At 41.1% G+C, this 20,635-nt stretch overlaps 2 protein-coding genes across 5 annotated transcripts in view; one reads left to right on the plus strand and one right to left on the minus strand.

Moving 5' to 3' along the window:
• The window catches only part of Csgalnact (Chondroitin sulfate N-acetylgalactosaminyltransferase), a 288,310-nt gene that overhangs the window by 227,394 nt on the left and 40,281 nt on the right, over nt 1-20,635 (plus strand). Inside the window, exon 3 of one of the 2 annotated variants that reach the window (XM_065230454.1) lies at nt 10,192-10,485. The gene's annotated coding sequence lies outside the window, so the exon portion shown is untranslated. Of the gene's footprint in view, nt 1-9,963; nt 10,486-20,635 lie in introns of those variants that run through there. The other variant, XM_065230455.1, reaches the window with a different exon arrangement.
• Nucleotides 1-20,635, minus strand: part of Syb (Vesicle-associated membrane protein synaptobrevin) — an 80,601-nt gene that overhangs the window by 30,987 nt on the left and 28,979 nt on the right. Inside the window, exon 4 of one of the 3 annotated variants that reach the window (XM_065230604.1) lies at nt 10,609-11,737. The exons of the other annotated variants lie outside the window; for them this stretch is intronic. Coding sequence (XP_065086676.1) covers nt 11,721-11,737 — 17 coding nt within the window. The 3' untranslated portion in view covers nt 10,609-11,720. Of the gene's footprint in view, nt 1-10,608; nt 11,738-20,635 lie in introns of those variants that run through there. 3 annotated transcript variants of the gene reach the window in all.

Here is a 20,635-nt window from a genome sequence, read left to right on the forward strand (position 1 = left end):
CTGGCATAGTTCCCGGTAAATTGATCGAAAAGTGAGTTTTTTTTAGTAGAAAGTGTCATTTTCGGAAAGATTAATCCGTGCTATTGGAAATTCGCAAACAAATTTGGGCATCATCGTTGCGTGGTCACGCATACGCGCTTACGCATACCCGCTCACGTATCATCATCATCGAGTGTGAGCACCCGTTTCTACATCTACATCGTTCATCAATCATCGTACGCCTGTGTGCGCTGAGTGCCGCGCCTCGATCAAGTGCACCACAGCGAAGGTCATCCACGCTGCGCGTCGCTTCCCAGCCATCTGTGTAAACGCCTACACATATAACGCTCGGTGGTAGTAGTATAGGATTATCAGCTAAGTTTTTGTTTTTTTTCTTGTTTCTTTTACTCCCCCATTAGTTAAATTTTCATTTTGTATTTCTGTGTTTGTAGTGTTTTCTGTGTATTGTGTCTGTGCGTTCAGTGGGAGAGCGTTTTGCGCTCCCACTAGTTGAACAAAATGGATGTTTTGTCAGAAGACGACATGGATGACCATTCATCTCAGAAGAATGATGATGTCATCCCTGGTTCGTCGTCTCAGTCTGTCGATGGGCAGGCTGAGAAAAGCACCAGATTGCGGGCCTACCCGAATGACTCGACTGGCCCATGGGTTGTCTATTTTCAGCCCAAAAACAAACCCTTGAATGTTGTTCAGATATCTGATGATCTGACAAAGCGATTCTCTGCCGTGACCGAAATAGCGAAGGTTAGGCACAACAAACTTCGTGTGACCGTCGCTAACCTGAAACAGGCCAATGAAATTGCTGTTTCCCAATTTTTCACACTGGAATATAGGGTGTACATTCCAGCCTCTGATGTGGAGATTGAAGGCGTGGTCACTGAGGCGAGTCTGAACCCCGAGATACTGGAGAAGCAAGCAGTTGGCCGATTCAAGAACCCCTTGCTTCCTCCGGTAAAGATACTGGCCGTTCATAGAATGAAGTCAGTATCGCTCAGCGAGGGTAAAAAGAGTTTTACCCCCACAGACTCGTTTCGGGTGACCTTTTCTGGATCTGCCCTTCCTCAATACATCGAGCTGGGAAAACTTCGTCTTCCTGTGCGGTTGTTTGTACCTCGGGTCATGAACTGCCAGAATTGTAAGCGGTTGGGACATACGGCCTCCCACTGCGGCAACAAGGCACGCTGCTCCAAATGCGGGGAGAAGCATGAGGATGGCGCCTGCGCAGCTACTGCACCAAAATGCGTGTACTGCAACGGAACTCCTCCTCATGCTCTCTCGTCGTGTCCGGCGTACAAACAGCTCGGGGACAAAATGAAACGCTCCCTTAAGGAACGTTCCAGGCGGTCTTTTGCAGAAATGCTTAAGACAGCCACGCCATCGACCAATGACAAAAATCCCTTTTCTCTTTTGTCAGATGACGAGACTGACTCTGACTTGGCTGAGGAGGGAACTTCTTTCAGTTTTCCGGAAGGTTCTGCACGGAAACGAAAGCGCATCCGTTCGCGGATTGTTGCAAATAAAGAACCCCAAATCAGCTTGCCTAAATCAAGGAGTGGTGGAAAAAAGGAGACTTCTACTCCTCCTGGATTCCGCAGAACTGACTATACCCAGGATTTTCCACCACTTCCGGGGACATCCAAAACCCCTGATGCCCCAATTTTAAGAACAGAAACCCCTTCTTCATCTGGGTTGTTCTCATTTGATGACATTGTGGACGGTGTTCTCAAATACCTCAACATTTCTGATCCTCTGAAAAGCATTGTCCTCACATTGCTTCCCACTGTGAAATCCTTCTTGAAGCAATTGACTTCAAAATGGCCCCTTCTTGCAGCTATCATCTCCTTCGATGGATAATTTTCCAAACGAGGTCGGGGATTTGATCACTGTTCTACAGTGGAATTGTCGAAGTCTTATTCCGAAATTAGATTCGTTCAAGTATTTAGTCCATAACAATAATTGCGATGCATTTGCCCTCTGTGAAACATGGCTCTCTTCAGAAATTGATCTCCCTTTTTACGATTTTAACATTATTCGATTGGATCGTGAGGATTCACGAGGAGGAGGGGTACTTTTGGGGATCAAAAAGTGCCATTCCTTCTATAGAGTGAATCTTCCCGAATTCCCCGGTATTGAAGTTGTCGCATGTCAGGCTACCATTAAAGGTAAGAGCCTTTGTATTGCTTCTGTATATATTGCTCCTAGAGTCTCTGTTAATCGCAAACAACTTTTCGACATATGTGCGGTACTTCCCGCTCCATGGTTGATCATGGGAGATTTTAACTCCCACGGTACAGGCTGGGGGGAACTGTACGATGATAACCGTTCTACTTTGATTTATGATTTCTGCGACAACTTCAACATGACAATCCTTAACAATGGAGAAGTAACACGTTTGGCTGGTCCATCCTCGAATGGTAGCAGATTAGACCTCACCTTTTGCTCCAATTCACTATCGTTGGATTGCACTTGGCATGTAATCCAGGATCCGCACGGTAGTGATCATTTGCCGATCAAAATTTCGATTGCCAGTGGGTTCAACTCGTCAGAATCCGTTAACGTCGCGTATGATCTAACCCGTAACATCGATTGGACTAAGTTCCAATCCGCGATAGACGATACAGTATCGTCAGTGGAAGAGCTTCCGCCGTTGGAGGAATATAATTTCCTCTCTAATCTCATCGTCGACAGCGCACTTCAAGCTCAAACACGACCGGTGCCGCGATCGTCTATTCGTAAGAAAACACCATCGCTCTGGTGGGATCAACAATGCACGGAGGTTTACCGTAAAAAGTCCGACGCGTTTAAACTTTTTCGGAAACGCGGAACACGCGAGCATTTGGACGCATACACATCTCTTGAACGCGAACTCAAGAGCCTCATCAAGGCCAAAAAACGGGGTTACTGGCGGCAGTTTGTAGACGGATTGTCGCGCGAAACGTCTATGAATACGCTTTGGAGTACGGCGCGAAGAATGCGTAACCGGTCTACTAACAACGAAAGCGAGGAGTGCTCGGATCAATGGATTCTTAAATTCGCGCGAAAAGTGTGTCCAGATTCCGTGCCGTCGCAGTTGATTCCTCACGAAACCGCGAATTCGGTAGACGAAATCAGTCAGCCTTTTTCAATGGTCGAACTTTCACTCGCTCTCCTTTCGTGTGGCAATTCTGCCCCGGGATCTGATAGAATCAAGTTCAACTTGCTGAAAAACCTCCCAGACGTCGCTAAGAGGCGCATGTTGAACTTGTACAATCAGTTCTTGGAGCTCAATATTGTTCCCGACGATTGGAGACGAGTGAGGGTGATAGCCATTAAAAAGCCTGATAAACCCGCGTCGGATCACAATTCGTATCGGCCCATCGCGATGCTGTCGTGTATTCGGAAATTGATGGAGAAAATGATCCTTTTTCGCCTCGACAAATGGGTTGAGACGAACCACCTTCTTTCAGATACTCAATTTGGTTTCCGTAGGGGTAAGGGAACGAACGACTGTCTCGCGTTGCTTTCCTCGGAAATTCAGTTGGCTTTTGCTAAGAAAGAGCAAATGGCTTCTGTGTTCTTGGATATCAAGGGGGCTTTTGATTCAGTATCCGTTGAAGTTCTTTCAGAGAAACTCCACGCTTGTGGATTGTCTCCATTAATGAATAATTTTTTGTACAATTTGCTGTCAGAAAAACATATGAGCTTTTCTCATGGAAACTCTACAGCTTTTCGATTTAGCTACATGTGTCTCCCCCAAGGCTCATGTTTAAGCCCCCTTTTGTACAATTTCTACGTTAGAGAAATTGACAATTGTCTTAGTGACAATTGCACGTTGAGACAACTTGCAGATGATGGCGTAGTGTCTATCACAGGGCCAAAAGAGGTTGACCTGCAAGGACCCTTACAGGATACCTTGGACAATTTGTCTACTTGGGCTATTCAGCTAGGTATCGAATTCTCCACGGAGAAAACTGAGTTGGTCGTTTTTTCTAGGAAGCATAGCCCAGCACAACCGAAGCTTCAACTTTTGGGTAAACCGATCACTCATTCCATGTCTTTTAAATATCTCGGGGTCTGGTTCGATTCCAAATGCACCTGGAGATCCCACATTGAGTATCTGAGAAGAAAATGCCAACTAAGGATCAATTTCCTTCGATCAATTACCGGAACGTGGTGGGGAGCCCATCCACAAGATCTTCTGACGTTGTACCGGACAACGATTTTATCGGTTTTAGAGTACGGTAGTTTTTGCTTCCAGTCTGCGGCTAAAACTCACATCATCAAACTGGAACGGATCCAGTATCGCTGTCTTCGTATCGCGTTAGGATGCATGCACTCGACTCATACTATGAGTCTCGAAGTGCTGGCGGGCATGTTGCCACTATCCGTTCGTTTTTCAGAGTTATCTCTGAGGCTCCTCACCCATTGCGAAGTAATGAACCCACTGGTGATTGCAAATTTTGAGAAGCTTCTGGAGCTAAATCCTCAAACATGTTTTATGACTTTGTACTACCTATATTTAACACAGGATGTCAGCCCTTCAAGAAATATCCCCAATCGTGTAGTCTTCTCCGATTTCGGCAATTCAGTGAATTTTGATTTATCTATGACGCAGGAAATCCGCGGAATTCCAGAGCATCATCGTCCTATGATTGTTCCGTCATTATACGCTGCAAAGTTTGGCCATGTTGATTCTGCAAGAACGTTTTTCACAGATGGATCTCTAATAGAGGAGTCCGCTGGTTTTGGTGTATTTAATGAATTTCATAGCGCCTCTCGAAAACTTGAAGCTCCTTGTTCTGTGTATGTGGCTGAACTGGCAGCAATTCACTACACTTTGGAAACTATTGCTTCACTTCTTCCAGACCACTACTTTATTTTTACGGATAGTCTCAGTTCTGTCGAGGCTATCCGTTCCATTAGGCCGGTAGGGCACTTCTCGTATTTTCTCTTGAAAATACGAGAACTGCTTAGTGCTTTATCCGTGCGCTCTTTCATCATCACCTTCGCGTGGGTCCCTTCGCATTGCTCAATTTTGGGCAATGAGAAGGCGGATTCACTTGCGAAGGTGGGCGCTATGGAAGGCGACATTTATGATCGACAGATCGCCTATAGTGAATTTTTCTCTATTTATCGTCAGCAGTCGCTCGTTAGCTGGCAACATCAATGGAGTGAAGGGAGCTTGGGACGATGGCTACATTCAATTATCCCTAAGGTGTCGAAGTTTGCATGGTTCAAAGGGTTGGACTTGAGTCGAGACTTCATACGCGTGATGTCTCGTCTCATGTCCAATCACTATTGTCTAAACGCTCACTTGTTCCGTGTGGGGTTGGGAGACAGCAATCTCTGTGAATGTTGACAAGGTTACCAGGACGCTGATCACATCCTTTGGTCTTGTGCGGAGTATCGTGGAGTCAGATCACATTTTTATGATTCCCTTCGGGCTCGAGGTAGACAACCTAATGTTCCAGTTCGGGATATTTTGGCTAGACGCGATCTGGAGTTTATGAAACTCATATATGTTTACTTTAAGGATATTAACCTTAGATTGTAAGTTTGATTAACCTTGTGTTTAGTTTGTGTTTTGTACGTCTGGGGGTTTTTTTTTCAATGTTTGTTTTCAAGATGAATAGAAATAATTTCATGCTTTAGGATTATTTAAATAGTTATATCGTAAACCACATTTAAAACCTCCTTCTTCCCTTTTCCCATTCAAAAAATTGTAAATCTCCACTAACCTCGAGACGACCGCGAGTACTCGGTCCAGTTCCTTTAACTTTAAATATAAGACATTAACAATGTATAACGCAAAGGATACCTCGGCTCTGTAAAGTTTATTCGATTGAGCCTGTACAAATAAAGTAATTACAAAAAAAAAAAAAAAAAAAGATCTTCGACATGATTCCTGATCAACACTTTATTATGAAAATACGTTCTTATTGACTGAAGATCTTCAGAAGAATTGCTGATATATTTGTTATAAAAGGGGCGCCGGTGGTGTAGTGGTAAGCGTGATTCCCTCTCATTCCAAAAGGCCTGGCTTCAATCCAAGTCGGCACCACCGGGGTTTTCTGAGGAATAAAATTTCTTATCACGCCTTCCAACGGAAGTTAAACCGTTGGTCCCCAGTCCATGAGTTGATGGGTCGATATGGTACTCAGCACGGAAAACAAGATCGACGGAAACAAACCAAGGATTTTTTTTTATATGATAAAGAAATATATGGAGAACTCGATTTCAATTTTTTATTAGTCCAGGTCTTCGATATAATTTTTGATAGTTCGGAAGTATTCCTAATCAACCTCATATGATGAGAGAATATTCAAAGGAATTATTTTTAATGTTTAATCATTTGAAGATCTACGATTCTTATATTTTGAAATGCATTCTTGCTGACCGAAGATCTTCATAAGAATTTTAAATAATTTCGATTTGATTAGGAAATATGATATCAATTTATCAATTTATTTATTTATTTATTTAGTCGTTAATCAAAAGCGTAGATTACATTATAATATCATTACTTATGATCTATGATTTCGCAGTTCTTGGAATTATTTTTCAATTTTAGCTGTAACATATTTAGGTCTATCATTTCACAGTTTTCATTATATATAGATATCATCTGACTTATCGATCCATATTTCGCGTAGCTGGTGCGATCTATCGCGAACAAATGTATATTACGCAATTTTCGAAAAGGTGCATAAAAATTAAGTCTTGATAATAAATAACCTGAGTCAATGCGTTGCGAAGCTATATTGTTTACGGAAGAGACCATATATGTTATACTGATGCTCTTTCAATACCTGAATGTTAATTAACAAGCAACATGCTTCATAAGATGGGAGAAGAAATGCTGTCCATCCCAATTAACTCATATAATAAAAACTACTTTTGGATTGACTCTATTCGTTCAATTGTGTAAGGTGTAAAGTGAAAACCAAAATTATATTTTAGATGTATTCATATTTGCTCACGTTTCTTAAACTGACATACGAAAAGATGTTGTATATAATTCTAGCAAGTTTTCACCTAGTTTTTTTTTTATAAATATGTTATAAACAGATAATTGAGACATTCAATACCGAATTATAACTTCAAGATCAACAGCATGTCAGAAAGGTTGAATATTTCACAAAAACAATACAACGGGTCTAAAACAAGACGTTTTGCAAGCAATTAATATAGAACTTATTCACAACTGGGATTTCTTTTATTTTTCAAGAACGATGTTGCAAGTGATACTTGGGAACGGACCGTCAGAAAATTGTAAGATACTGCGAGAAAAAATCTAATTCATTTCAAGTCCTGTCAAGAGTTCCTCAGGGATCGCACTTGGGACCTCTTCTTTTAATTTTGTACGTTAACGATATCTCTCTTATTTCGAAAAAGCTCAAAGTGCTTATTCATGCTGATGAAGTACATGTTTTTTTTAGACGTGGTGTTGTAAAAGTTTGTTTGATAAAATAAATACATAATATATAAAATAAAAGATTTACGAGTTTTTCTAGATTCTAAATAAGCATTTGTGGATCATTATAACACAATAATTCTTAGAGTAGGCAATTCATATTTATTTTATAAAGCGTTTTGGTTTTCACTTTACACCTTACACAATTGAACGAATAGAGTCAATCCAAAAGTAGTTTTTATTATATGAGTTAATTGGGATGGACAGCATTTCTTCTCCCATCTTATGAAGCATGTTGCTTGTTAATTAACATTCAGGTATTGAAAGAGCATCAGTATAACATATATGGTCTCTTCCGTAAACAATATAGCTTCGCAACGCATTGACTCAGGTTATTTATTATCAAGACTTAAATTTTATGCACATCATGGAATTCTCCTGAATTTGTCTAAATTCACGCTTTTAGATGTTTAAAACAATCCAATAGTCTGGGCTTAAATTTCGGGGACTTCCGCTTAAGATCTCTGGAATTCGCCAAAGATCTTTAGATCTAGTTTTTCTGATATGTATAGAACTTCTTAAAAGTTTCCGCAATTTTTCTAGTACGAAACTTCAAGACATTAAAAATGTTGTTATCTTAGACTTACTAAAATAAAGTAAGAAGTAAAACTGAATGTCATGTCTTCAAAACGTTTGCGTTAATTATTGTTGTTGTTGTTTTACAAAAAAAAATCATATTTTTAACGCATTTCATAAATGGCTTTCTTATTACCGTGCCGATTCAAATTTCGGACACTTAAACTCGAATTTCGGACACTTTTAAAAGTTGATTATCTCGGTCGAATATGATCCACATGTCTTGTAAATTTTAAAGTTTTTTGACTAGTGCCCTCCACGATCATCTAACATTATTACTTTGTTTATAACTGGATGTAATATTTAATTAAAAATGAAAGTGTCCGAAATTTGAATCGTCCGAAATTTGAATCGGAACGGTATAAACCTGGAAATTATCCGCCAAAGTTATAGAAAAACCTGGAAAACTCAGGGAACTTTATTTAGCCCAGTGAGTGGACACTCTGTAGCAGTGTTGAGAAAATATCAAAAAATCAAATCTCACCAATGCCCAAGATCACGCTTGATTTTCGTAGACAAAAATCAACAAGCAAACAACTGCGGTTGATTTTGCAAGCTGTGTTATCGCAGCTTGGAATATCAAGCTAACAAAACTCATCAGCTGCAAATCTCAACAAACTGTGGTGAGATTGCTTCATGATTTTTGCTTTACATCCGAACGCAACCGAAACTTCCATAACAGCTGGCAGCAGTCACTTCGTCTTTGCCATCGGTGAAGAGTTAAAAGAGATAGCAAACTATACTTTCTCTTTCTAGGAAAACTATGTGCAACGGAAGCATTTTTGTGTCGAGTCAACTCTCAGCTTGATTTTTGCATGTTGTGAATAGTGTCGCAATATCAGGAGCTTGTAAAATCAATATCAAGCATGATATTTTGTTCCAATATCACGCGTGATATTGAGAGCGTATGAGAGCGGAAAAACATAACTTGATTGATGATTTTGCCAACACTGCCCTGTAGATAGAGAAAGACGATTAAACATTAAAAAAAACTCGTCAACTTCGAATTGTTCAAAAATTAGAACACAATCAAAGACAACATATCAAGAAGACTGGCAACTGTTCAATTTCCTCGTACGATCACTATGAGACAATTACGTCACCTGCCGCTCAAAGGTAAATGCTTCGAACGAATTTGATAGCAAAGATTTCATCCCAAGAAGAATCGCTTTATCGCTTGGATTCTGGAAAAGTTACCAGTTTTCTTGATATGATGTCTTCGACAAAATGTAGGACTATCCTAGACACTACAAGAAGAATGATATATCTTGAAATAAATTCACGTTAAAAAAAAAAGTTTAAAATAGTGACTGATTACAAGAAAAGGTGACTTTAGTGGCTTGGCCTTAAAAAAGGAGACTTTTTAGTTACTTTCTTGAAAAAAAAGTGACCAAGTCACTAAAAAGTGACTCGCTACCAGCCCTGGAATAGCACAACAAGAAACGGTTGTGTATTCAAGTTATTAACGACAGAGAAAGTCGACGAAGAGAATCGATCAATGTTTCTTAGTTACAACTGTGCAGTATTCATGCAAGCTTTTCTCTTCCTTCATGACATGTGTGATTTCGATCTAATTTCTCAATTTAAATTAAACCATTTTTGATCAGAAACGTTATTACTAGGACATCATTGCTTGCTGTTATCAGAATTCACACAAGCACAACATTCGCAGCTCTTATTATGAGAAAAACTAAAATACATACATTCTTGACGGTCTTCGGTGACAGTGTCGTATGACACAGCCTGTCATATGACATTTAATTTGGTACTGTACTATGCTAGCTTGTTTTGCAAGTGTCGGAGGTAAAGGCAGTCGATTATCTCACAAAATGTATCGACTACCGTGACCGCTTACCAGCCTGAACACAGTCATATCAGTAAGCTCCTCGTTCACATATGTAACATAGACAGCAGTTTACTGTCACTAAGTTGAAAAAATTGAGCCCTGATCCTAGGTATCAACTTTAAAGTTCATGCTCTTTGATGAATGAAAATTGTATATTGGAAAAACAAATTGCAGGAAAACTTTACTAGAATGGAGCTAGTTCTTGTAAATTCATGATACCTACTTAACTTTCCCCATCCTATCGAGTATAACTGCAACCCAGCTAGAGACGAAATATCCTAATTTTAACTTTCTTTTCCGTTTCTTATTCTTCCAGGAACCGTTGTTGATGCATCTATGTGGAACAAAATTCATCGAGAGTTACGCCGAATAGAAAAAAAAAATAAAACAGACCGCAGCAGTAGATCTCTTGTTGGAATCGGTTACTGTTTTTCATTGAGATGTTCGGAGTTGCAATAAGTGGTGGTGAAGTGAAAGCAAATACTAGAGCCAGTTGAGTGATGTACCGCTTTTACCGGGAAAAAGTTTCCGTCGCCAACGATTGCAAGTGAATCCTTGCCTAAGCATCTCGCTGTTCCGGTGGATATACGTTGGATTTTGATACGAAAAGGTACTTACCATTAGTATGATCAAACAATTTGTGATGTATTTTTTATGGAAACATATTTACAATCAATGACAACATGAGGGCTTTCGGGTATGTTTGAGGCGATATTTACAAAGCTCGTGAATACGCAGGACATTTTTCACAAATGAACAGAAATTAACAGACAAAAGCAGTTTCCTTTTTTACCTTTACATCGTACAATTCTAGATGAGTTCTTTAAAAGGTCCTATCTGCTTCAGTCGATTCTCTCCATCGACCTTTTCTTTTGAAAACCACGGGTCTGCAAACAGATTTCGAGCTATTTTTGCCACACAGTTTGTTGAAAGAATGTCAAACACGACAGGGAATGTTTTTGCAACTGAGTTATTAATGAAGGATGAAGTCGATGAAGAGAATCGATCAAAGCAGATAGGACTTTTTGAAATGATCGTCTAGAATAAGTAGCCTTTAATATATTTAAAGTTTGTTTGTTTAATATTAATTCCGTAGGTAGATAACAATTACATAAACGTCTACATATAGCATATACCATTATCTCTCTCTCGCTAAGTAACTTTCTATCATTCTGGGGAAAATAATAGACGTATCGTCCTGCTAACATGTTGTAATTTTAACTGTTAATATAGATCGGATTAAAATGTGATTATTGCTAACCCTTTCTGTGGGATTCGGATGTTTTCCGATTTCAAGTCAAAAACCGATGACGAATGTGCAAAGTATGAAGCAAAGAAAAGCCCTTCAAAATTCTCATCATCCTGTTTTAGGTTATCTGCTTGAATATTCGAGACCTTGTTTTTCTTTTATTGCTACTGAATTCCAGTGAAACGCATTAGAAAGGAAAACGGTGAGCGATGAATTATCTTTTTGTGCTTGGTGGAGGATTGCCCATTTTTCTGGAAGGGCTATTTTATCAACAACAACATAAAAGGATCCCTGAAGAGGCGGAACCTATTATAGAATTTTTTTTTCCAGGATGTCTGGATGCTGCTAAATATGATTCTGCAATAATCTTTTCTTACTTCAAAGATCCTTCCTTCTAGGTAGAAGAAATGGTCACCTACAATGGGTTGACGACGGATTTCGGGTCGTCAATGTTGGGCTAACAAACAAAAAATGGATCGCGCGTTTTTTCCGTTCACTTCGTTTTTTTTTTGTGCGTGATTCAAAACTTGTTTTTTTTTTAATCTTTCTTCTTCTTAGGGAAGAGAAACGGTGCTGCTACGTGGAGGGGAAATGGTCTAATAAATGATGGAAACTGAAATTATAAGAAAAACGGTTGGCGGTCAGATGTTATCTGGCTGGTCTATTCTACCACTGCAGTGCATTAGTATGTTAGTAGTGTTTGATTGATAGTCTATTTTTCAGCTTAAAATTCTAGAGTATTTGATTAAGCATTGACAGTCAATATTTTCTAATTAGTAGCTACAAGCAGATCAGCAATCTAACAAACACGTTTCGTTCGAACGCCAAGCAATCAATATATTTAAAGGAACTTCCAAAGTTTTGTGTGGTATAGGGGAAGGAGGGGCATAATGAGCATCCTGTACTTTAGTCTTAAATTTATAATTCAAGCTGAACATTGCATTAGGTTCTAAGTAACATTGATAGATTCTCTCCGTCGACGTTCTCTTTGTATCACCACGGCCATGTAAAGACATTCCATTTCCACACAGATCGATAAAAGAAGCTTGTATCTAGCATCTAATACGACAAACACGACAAGAAACGGTTATGTGCTCGAGTTATTAACGAAAGAGTCGACGAAGAGAATCGTTCAATGTTACTTGGGACGTAATGCAATGTCCAGCTTGAATTCTTCAAAACAAATTAATTGGTAGTAGGTTAGCATTAATTCCGGCGGCAAAAAAAACAAAATAAAGCAAAATGAGCTTGCTTTTCGAACTCAAAGGGGCTATTTAATTTGCAGCCGGAGACGAACCAGCGTTCGGCTGAAAGTCTCCTTAATAAAGATAACTAACTAACTACTTTGCTGCATTATCAAAATTCAAAAGTTGCTTTTTTTAACCGATCTGAACTGAACTGATTAAGATTGCATTGACAAGTCATCAATAGTCGTTAACCTCATTTTTCACAAATCAAATATACCGGGATAATTTTTCCAATACCTCAGTCAGTAGGTTCCCACTCCTTCTCCACCACTGCCTCCCTCGCATTCGTGTAAACATTATTCTTTTCACTCCTTCTGTCACCGAAAACCCAGGCAAACAAATTAGGTCACGAAAACAATCTGCTTTCAGAGCGAATTGAAATCCCACACATTTCCTTAACTGACGGTAGGTAGGAGCAGCACCGACCGGCTTCACTTGGCACTTTCCACAATATTCGTCCCCTGTCCCCCCTCTACCAGCCACCTCGAATCGACCCAGAAAAAAAATGAAAGTAACTTTATTTATTCACTATCATCGATTCGGCTTTGCGTTGTATCACGTTATATTGCAGAACCGATGACGATGATGACGAGGAAGGAACTCCTGGCGCACACAAGCAGCCATCGGTGTCACAATTTATAATTCTCTTCCAGCAGAACACTGCAAACAATGACTGGCTGCCAGGAGCAGGAGCAGGAGCCCGATCTGCTTTCATTCATGTCTTTGCCAATTCCGTTGAAACCACGTTGAAAAAGCCGATTTGGGTTGTTGGGGGAGGGGGAATGGGGGAGGGAGGTCCATTCCGGTTTGGAGTTTTCCGTTCGTCGTTTCTTGCAAATTTTCACAACAAACTCCCCTGGCAATTTGCTACTCTGAGCTTCCCTGTTCTCGAAACATACAATTCCGGTTTCGGGCCTCTTCTTCCGTTATTTATTAACAACCAGCACGGAAAGGTTTTCGTTCGTTCCGTCCCGTCTCGTCCTTCTCACGGGGAAGAAGCAATTTATTGTGTTTCAGAATCGGTTTGGTGCTTTTTCTCTTTTTGCTTTTTTTTTTTATTTAGTTGGTCATGCTGGTACACAGGGAGGATCCAAGCGAATCGTTACTTCAATAACTATTTCCGGAGGCAATTTTTCATTGCGTTTTATTCTTTCGGTTCGTTATATTTTGCTGGACAGGGAAGGTTTCGCTTATTGGGTTTGCTGCAGAAAAAGAAAAGCAGTAATGCACATACGGTGAAGTAATTTATCCTGAGAAATTGGGCTGAACCGAAAATGTTACTCCAATAAGAACCGCGCCAGCACCTAATGATGACGCACTCGTCTATTTTTGATCGCATCTCGATATTGACAAGCTAATTTTAAAATGTTTGTTACATCATCATCCCTAGAGCACTGGAACTAATATTTACAGAAGTAACATTTCAAAAGTAATGATTGAAAATAGTCGAACATTATTGAGTGTGTCGATTTAGGAACCGCTTGGAATATGGTGCCTCCACGGTAGGTACCTTTAGAGCAAATTGTTTGAAGTCGGCCAGGATGTGTATGTATGTGTATGTGTGTATCATCAAACTTTGCTTCGATTTGAAGATTGCTTTGGGTGCTTTGAGCCAAGCGTCGGACAGGTCAATAGACTTCCTATGAGGTGGATCGATTTTCTGATATGAAACAAACAGATCGAACTGTTAAGCAGTTCACAAACCTTTGAAACCTTCTTCCGGTTGCTTCGAAGCAGTAATACACTAGCTTGCTTCCGAAATTGAGATACAGCTGATCGAGGCAGAGTTGCGACCTATCACAATCACGATCGCCAAACAGCTGATGGTAGTAACGCTTTGTACATTCCTGTGCTGGTCGAAGCTCTCTCCATGACCATCCATCAAGTTGACGAAAGAAGTAAAAAGCAACTGGTGAATGTCGTCTTCTGTTGTGATCCATCACCGATCTGGTCATTCCCGACAATCACGACACTGATCTGTGCTCGTTTTGAAGCAGTTGCTGCTTTGCTTGCTTATGTGAGTGTGTTGGTGAGTGAGCCCAACAGCTTCCGTTTCATGTTGCCTGCTTTGTTTGTAACTCACACAGTCGCGCCTGCCGAGACGAACTTGGAATGCGTAGGCATTGTTTTCATTTTCTTCTGTCGTTTCGCTTTTTCTCATGATCGTACTGCAGAAGTCTCCACTGTTTTCGTTGTGCTTTTCATCATCAGCAGGGAGTGTAACGTTTTGCTTGTGAGCAGCGACCATTACTGGTGATTGTTGTTTGCCATGGCTCTAACTCTCACTGCGTGACAAAACGATCTGTCAGCGATAGTCGGTTGATGCGAAGACGAGTGTCACGTGAGTGTCATGATATTTTGCATCACTGGATCGAGGTTCTTTGCAAACGTATTCGTCAATGGGCTTAGGATGCTGAATATCTCTTCCTGTACCGAGTGCTCCTGATGTCCCAGGTTCCATGCAACTGATGTCTTACTTGCTGCTCAATGACTAGTGTGGTTTCTTTGTTCAGCTGTATCCAATTTGATCGACGAATTGAGCGAGGGACATATTCTCCAACTACCACAGCCGTTGGCCAAGTAAACAGCAATTACGTTTACTTTGCTCTTCGCCTTAACTTCACTTCATGGTGGCTTGAACGTCTTAGTACATAAGTGCCTTTGTGTGTGATCCAGAACCAGAGACTAGTTGCGTTTCCGACTTGGCACCTGGCATCGACGATTAAGCTGCAGCAGTAGTCAACACGATTTTCAGATGAACTGGCTCCACGAGCTACAAAGCAAGACCATGCTGGAGGTGGCTGGGTTCAATTCCCGGTCCGGTCTAGGAATTTTTCGGGTTGGAAAATTTCTCGACTTCCCTGGGCATAGAAGTATGATTGGACTTGCCACACAATTATACCAAAAAGCACTCAATTAATAACTGTGGAAGTGCATCTAGAACACTAAGTTGAGAGCACGCAATAAGCTAATATGGGATATGCAATAAGCTTGTAATGCGAAGAAGAAGGCTCCACGATCGGACCTAGCACCGAAGGTAGTTCTGGAACTGTTGTATCACGAACAGAAGGGTACTCGTGAGAGTCGTGACGAATTGGTTGGTTAGAAAACTTCTCGCAAGACAGGCTCATCTCGAAATGGTTTACCGCGAAGTGTTATAGAATCAGTAAATAGTACATATCTACCTATTCAACTTAAATTAAAATATCAACATTACACATTATTTTAAGATTTTCAAAACAGCTCGAAATTATGGAACTCTACCGTTTCTAACTCAAGTCTTTGTTAAGGTTCAATTTACGTTGATGCATTTTCAAAAAAATCAAAAGCAATTTTTTCGACTCATCATGTCAGATTGCAATAAGCTTGCCATATTTTGTGTAAAACAGCACGAGATTTTTTCAATCTTAAATGATGCTCCGAAAAAAAAAACTGCTTTAGAATTTATCGAAAATACATCAAAGTATGTTGAATGAAAACAACCGCACCCTGGATCTCTGCTTTGTGAGTGCTCGTGACACAGCTCCTTTCCTCTCCACGGCACCCGAACCTTTAGTCAAGGTAGTGCATCATCACCCTGCTTTAGTTATCGTGATCGAAAATAATATTGTCCATGATTTCACCAGCACTCCAAACGCTGTGTCATATGACTTCCGTAGAGCTGACCATTGCAGTATCGTCCATGTGTTGTCTAACCTAGATTGGGAGCATATTCTAGATCCTGTAGACGTCAACATTGCTGCACAAACCTTTTCTCACGTCTTGGCATATGTCATTGACAGACACGTTTCCAAAAAGATCATCCATATCGACTCTCGCGTCCCGTGGATGACGAAAGATCTTCGCTCGTTGAAAAGAACTAAGAAGGCTGCTCTCAGAAGATTTACTAAACTCCGCACACTGCCGCTGAAATGCTACTATGTCAGACTCAACCACGAGTATAAGCGGTTAAGTCGTCTCTGTTTTCAACGCTATCAACGAAGGATTCAACGGCGGCTAAAATCACACCCGAAATCCTTCTGGAACTTCGTAAATGAGCAACGCAGGGAAGTCGGCTTAACCTCTTCCATGATTTTTAATGGTGAAACTGCTGGAAATCAACAAGACATTTGCAACCTGTTCTCAGCCAAATTTGCTAGTGTGTTTGAAGCCGAGCAACTCTCCGCTAATATCATTACTTCCGCGGCCAGTAATGTTCCTTTGATCAACCAAACGCTCAGCATGGTCGAAGTCACTACAGATACGATTTCTAGAGCAGCATCTAAACTTAAGACTTCAACTAAGGCTGGACCCGATGGTGTTCCGTCGATTATTCTTAAAAAGAACATCACTTGTCTTTTAGATCCACTGCGCCGCATATTCCAGCTCTCTCTTTCCAGCGGCATCTTTCCGTCTTGTTGGAAGACTGCGGATATGTTTCCTGTTCATAAAAAGGGAAGCAAACGCGACGTAAACAACTACCGGGGAATCACGTCGCTGAGTGCTGTATCAAAACTTTTTGAATTGGTTGTCATAGAGTCCCTAAATGCGCATTGCAAGCAATATCTAAGTACAGATCAACACGGATTCATAACTGGGCGTTCCACAACTACGAACCTGCTGTGCCTAACGTCTTACATCACAGACAGTTTGATTGCTCGGACCCAAACGGACGTTATCTACACAGATCTTACGGCAGCCTTCGATAAGCTGAACCACGAAATTGCGATCGCTAAGCTTGATAGGCTAGGGATCGGTGGAAATCTTTTGAGATGGTTTCGTTCATACCTCACGGAGCGCCAATTGACAGTAACTTTGGGTACTTGTCGCTCAGCAAGCTTCTGCGCAAAGTCCGGTATACCTCAGAGTAGCCATCTGGGACCATTGGTATTTCTCCTCTACTTCGACGACGTTCACCATGTTATCACAGAGCCACGATCATCGTTTGCAGACGATCTGAAAGTTTTTCTGCGCATCCGCTCACTCGCCGACTGCCGTTCTCTCCAAAATCAGATTGACAACTTTGCTGACTGGTGTAGTCTAAACCGACTGGTGGTCAACAGTGTACAGTTATTACTTTCTCACGCAAGAAACAACCGATTATTTTCAACTACAAACTACTAGGCACGACTATCGAACGGGTGCACTGCGTGAAAGACTTAGGCGTTTTTCTAGACTCAAAGCTGACATACTCCCACCATATATCGTATGTCGTCGACAAAGCGTCCAGAACGCTTGGCTTTGTCTTAAAGATTACTAAGAACTTCACGGACATTTACTGCTTGAAATCGCTCTATTGCTCTCTCGTACGATCTACGTTGGAATACTGCTCTGCTGTCTGGAGCCCGAACTACAATAATGGGGCCGAGCGAATTGAATCTTTTCAACGACGTTTTCTTCGCTTCGCGCTCCGTAAGCTGCCTTGGAGATACCCACTTCGTCTTCCAAGCTACGAGAATCGCTGCCAATTGATCAATATCGAGCCCTTACGTATCCGAAGAGATGTTTTCAGAGCCTTAACCGTCGCCGATACTCTGCAAGGAAGAATCGACTGCGAAGCAATTCTGCAACAAGTGAACATTAATGTTCAACCTCGATAACTACGCAACAGTCTTATGCTGAGACTTCCACTTCTTCGAACTAATTATAGCATAGGGAGCGCTATTTACGGCTTGCAGCTAGTGTTCAACCGAGTAGCGTCGATGTTCGATTTCCACTTGACACGGAATATGCTTCGCCGAAGATTCTCTGCCTTTTTTGCTGACCGAAGGCGCTTGATGCCCAACGGCTAAGTGTAAAATTTAAGACTTATACATTTTTAGTAACTTGACAATGCTTTCCTAGTTATTTTCGTTTGTAACTGTAGTATATGTATGTCGTCTGTATAATCTGTACTTTTTTTACAACACATCATTGGGACTATTTCTAGTCTGTTGATGCAACCATAACAAATAAACAAATAAACAAATAAATGAAAGTAAATTAAACCTTGATCAATTCTGACCAGACGCCTCTTGCGAGCGACTTCAGTGTTGTGGTCCCAAAATGAGTCCATTATAAATCTGTTAACTCCGCTTGTCGAGTTCCTCGCATGATACCTAGATCCTTTCTGAAACGAATACTCACTATGTTCGATTCCAATCCGATCTCAGACCTTGAATCAAAACTTTTACAGTAAAATCAGCAGCTGTAGATTCCGCCAGATTACCAACTGCTAGTGACAGCGTCTTGTTAATCACTCCCTCACTCAAATATCCTGCGAACCTTCAGCGGACCAGTCGTGAAAGACTTCCATCCCAGGCAGTTGCTTGCTTTTGCTTTAACCTGGACCCAGGCCAAATTCCTCTCTAGTTTTAGGGTTTCTTTGCTGAGCCCCTGAGTCGGCCTGCCCTGTTGGGTTTCAATCCAGCGCTTGTTTTGCAGATTTCGTATCCACCCCTTCTCGTAGTGTGTGGTCGACCCACCTCCACTACTGTTCACGGATTTCTGCTAATACCGGCTTCTGAAGATGAACCAATACAACCATTCAATCCATTTTGTGAAAACGAATTCTCACATGACCATAATTTGAAGAGCCCCTTTCTCATTCGAAGCTCATCGTCACTGTCAATTAAGTCACTCACTATGATTTGATATACGCAGGCTTGATAGAGCCTCACTCGCGAGTTTGAAATGAGCCGAGCGTAGCATTTTTCTGAGGAGTAGAATGCCCACTGCCAAATCATTCCACTGAGCAGAGCTTGTGAGCGAAGGGGGATGATAAAATGAGAGTGAGGTTTGCTGCCATTCATGTTCATGTTTTCTATCACACGCTCTTACTCTTACTCTGGGTGAACTCTAATCTTCTTGCGTCGAACAAAAAAGTCATCCGGAGCAGTGCTGTAAATTTTCATATCATTCGATTGAAGATGAACCACTACAACCATTCAATCAATTCTGTGTAAACGAATTCTCACATGACCATAATTTGAAGAGCCCCTTTCTCATTCGAAGCTCATTGTCACTGTCAATTGAGTCACTCAGTATCATTTGATATACGACAGTGGAGTATGGAAGAAATCCAGGAAAATAGTCCCGAACAGACAAGTCGACCCGATGTCGGATCAATGTAAGGCTAATTTAAGGTCGATGTCGACCCAATGTCGTGTTAATGTCGGGTCAATTTTGGGTTTATGTCGGGTCAATGTCGGGTCAACATCGGGTTGGGGTTTGATAGAAGTCAGGTTGGTGTCGGGTTGGCTTAGGTTTTTCGCCGGAATGTCGACTAGAGCTCCGTTTGTGTGTAGGTTACACTCAATCGAATGATATATAGCGTTTCTCATATGAGAATGATCCATGCCTTCGTCAAATGACTAAGCAACTGATATCACCCATTCGGAGGAGGTCCCGTTTGATAGCGAATAGCTACTTTTCTCATTTTCATCAAAAATGTTCAAATGATTTTGAGAATTTACAGCACTGATCCGGAGTCTCGAAAAGCGCACCTCACGTCAAATCATCCTCTCGCTGAAGTTCACTCTCCCTCTCTCTCTCTCGAGGAGTTTTTGTTTACTTCTTCCATATTCCTGCCGCCACTCACTCGAGGTGAGGGCTGGCTAACCTCGCAGGACAAGAGTGTTTTAAAACCTAAAGTGAGTTTGAAGAGTTTCAGCAAGCCTGGATATAGGATAGTGGAGTATGGAAGAAACCCAGCAAAATGGTCCCGAACAGACAAGTCGACCCGATGTCGGATCAATGTAAGGCAAATTTAGGGTCGATGTCAACCGATTGTCGTGTTATTGACGGGTCAATTTTAAGTTTATGTCGAATCAACATCGGGTTGAAGTTTGGTAGAAGTCAGGTTGGTGTTGGGTTGGCTTAGTTTTTTCGCCGGAATGTCGACCAGAGCTCCGTTTATGTGTAGGTTACACTCAATTGAATGATATCAAGCGTTTCTCAAATGAGAATGATCCATGCCTTTGTCAAATGACTAAGCAACTGATATCACCCATTCGAAGGAGTTCCCCTTTGATAGCAGATAGCTGCTTTTCTCATTTTCATCAAAAATGTTCAATTGATTTAGAGAATTTACAGCACTGATTGTGAGGCCAATGAAGACCTGCAACTTTTGAGTGTTCACCGCTGATACGCACCATATAATAACTGGCGTATAACAGAACAGATTCCACGTTTGGTGCTCTTGGGTTTCACCACCTCTATCAATTCCGCTACCACCAACTGGCACGAGCGCATAGCAGAGCAACTACTCGATCTATGGGTCAAACTGTACGTGACGATCAACGAAC

This window comes from Ochlerotatus camptorhynchus, unplaced genomic scaffold, assembly GCF_037179485.1.
Source record: "Ochlerotatus camptorhynchus isolate MF236.1 unplaced genomic scaffold, CSIRO-AGI_Acam_v1.1 ptg000330l, whole genome shotgun sequence".
In the NCBI taxonomy this organism is placed as follows: domain Eukaryota; kingdom Metazoa; phylum Arthropoda; class Insecta; order Diptera; family Culicidae; genus Ochlerotatus; species Ochlerotatus camptorhynchus.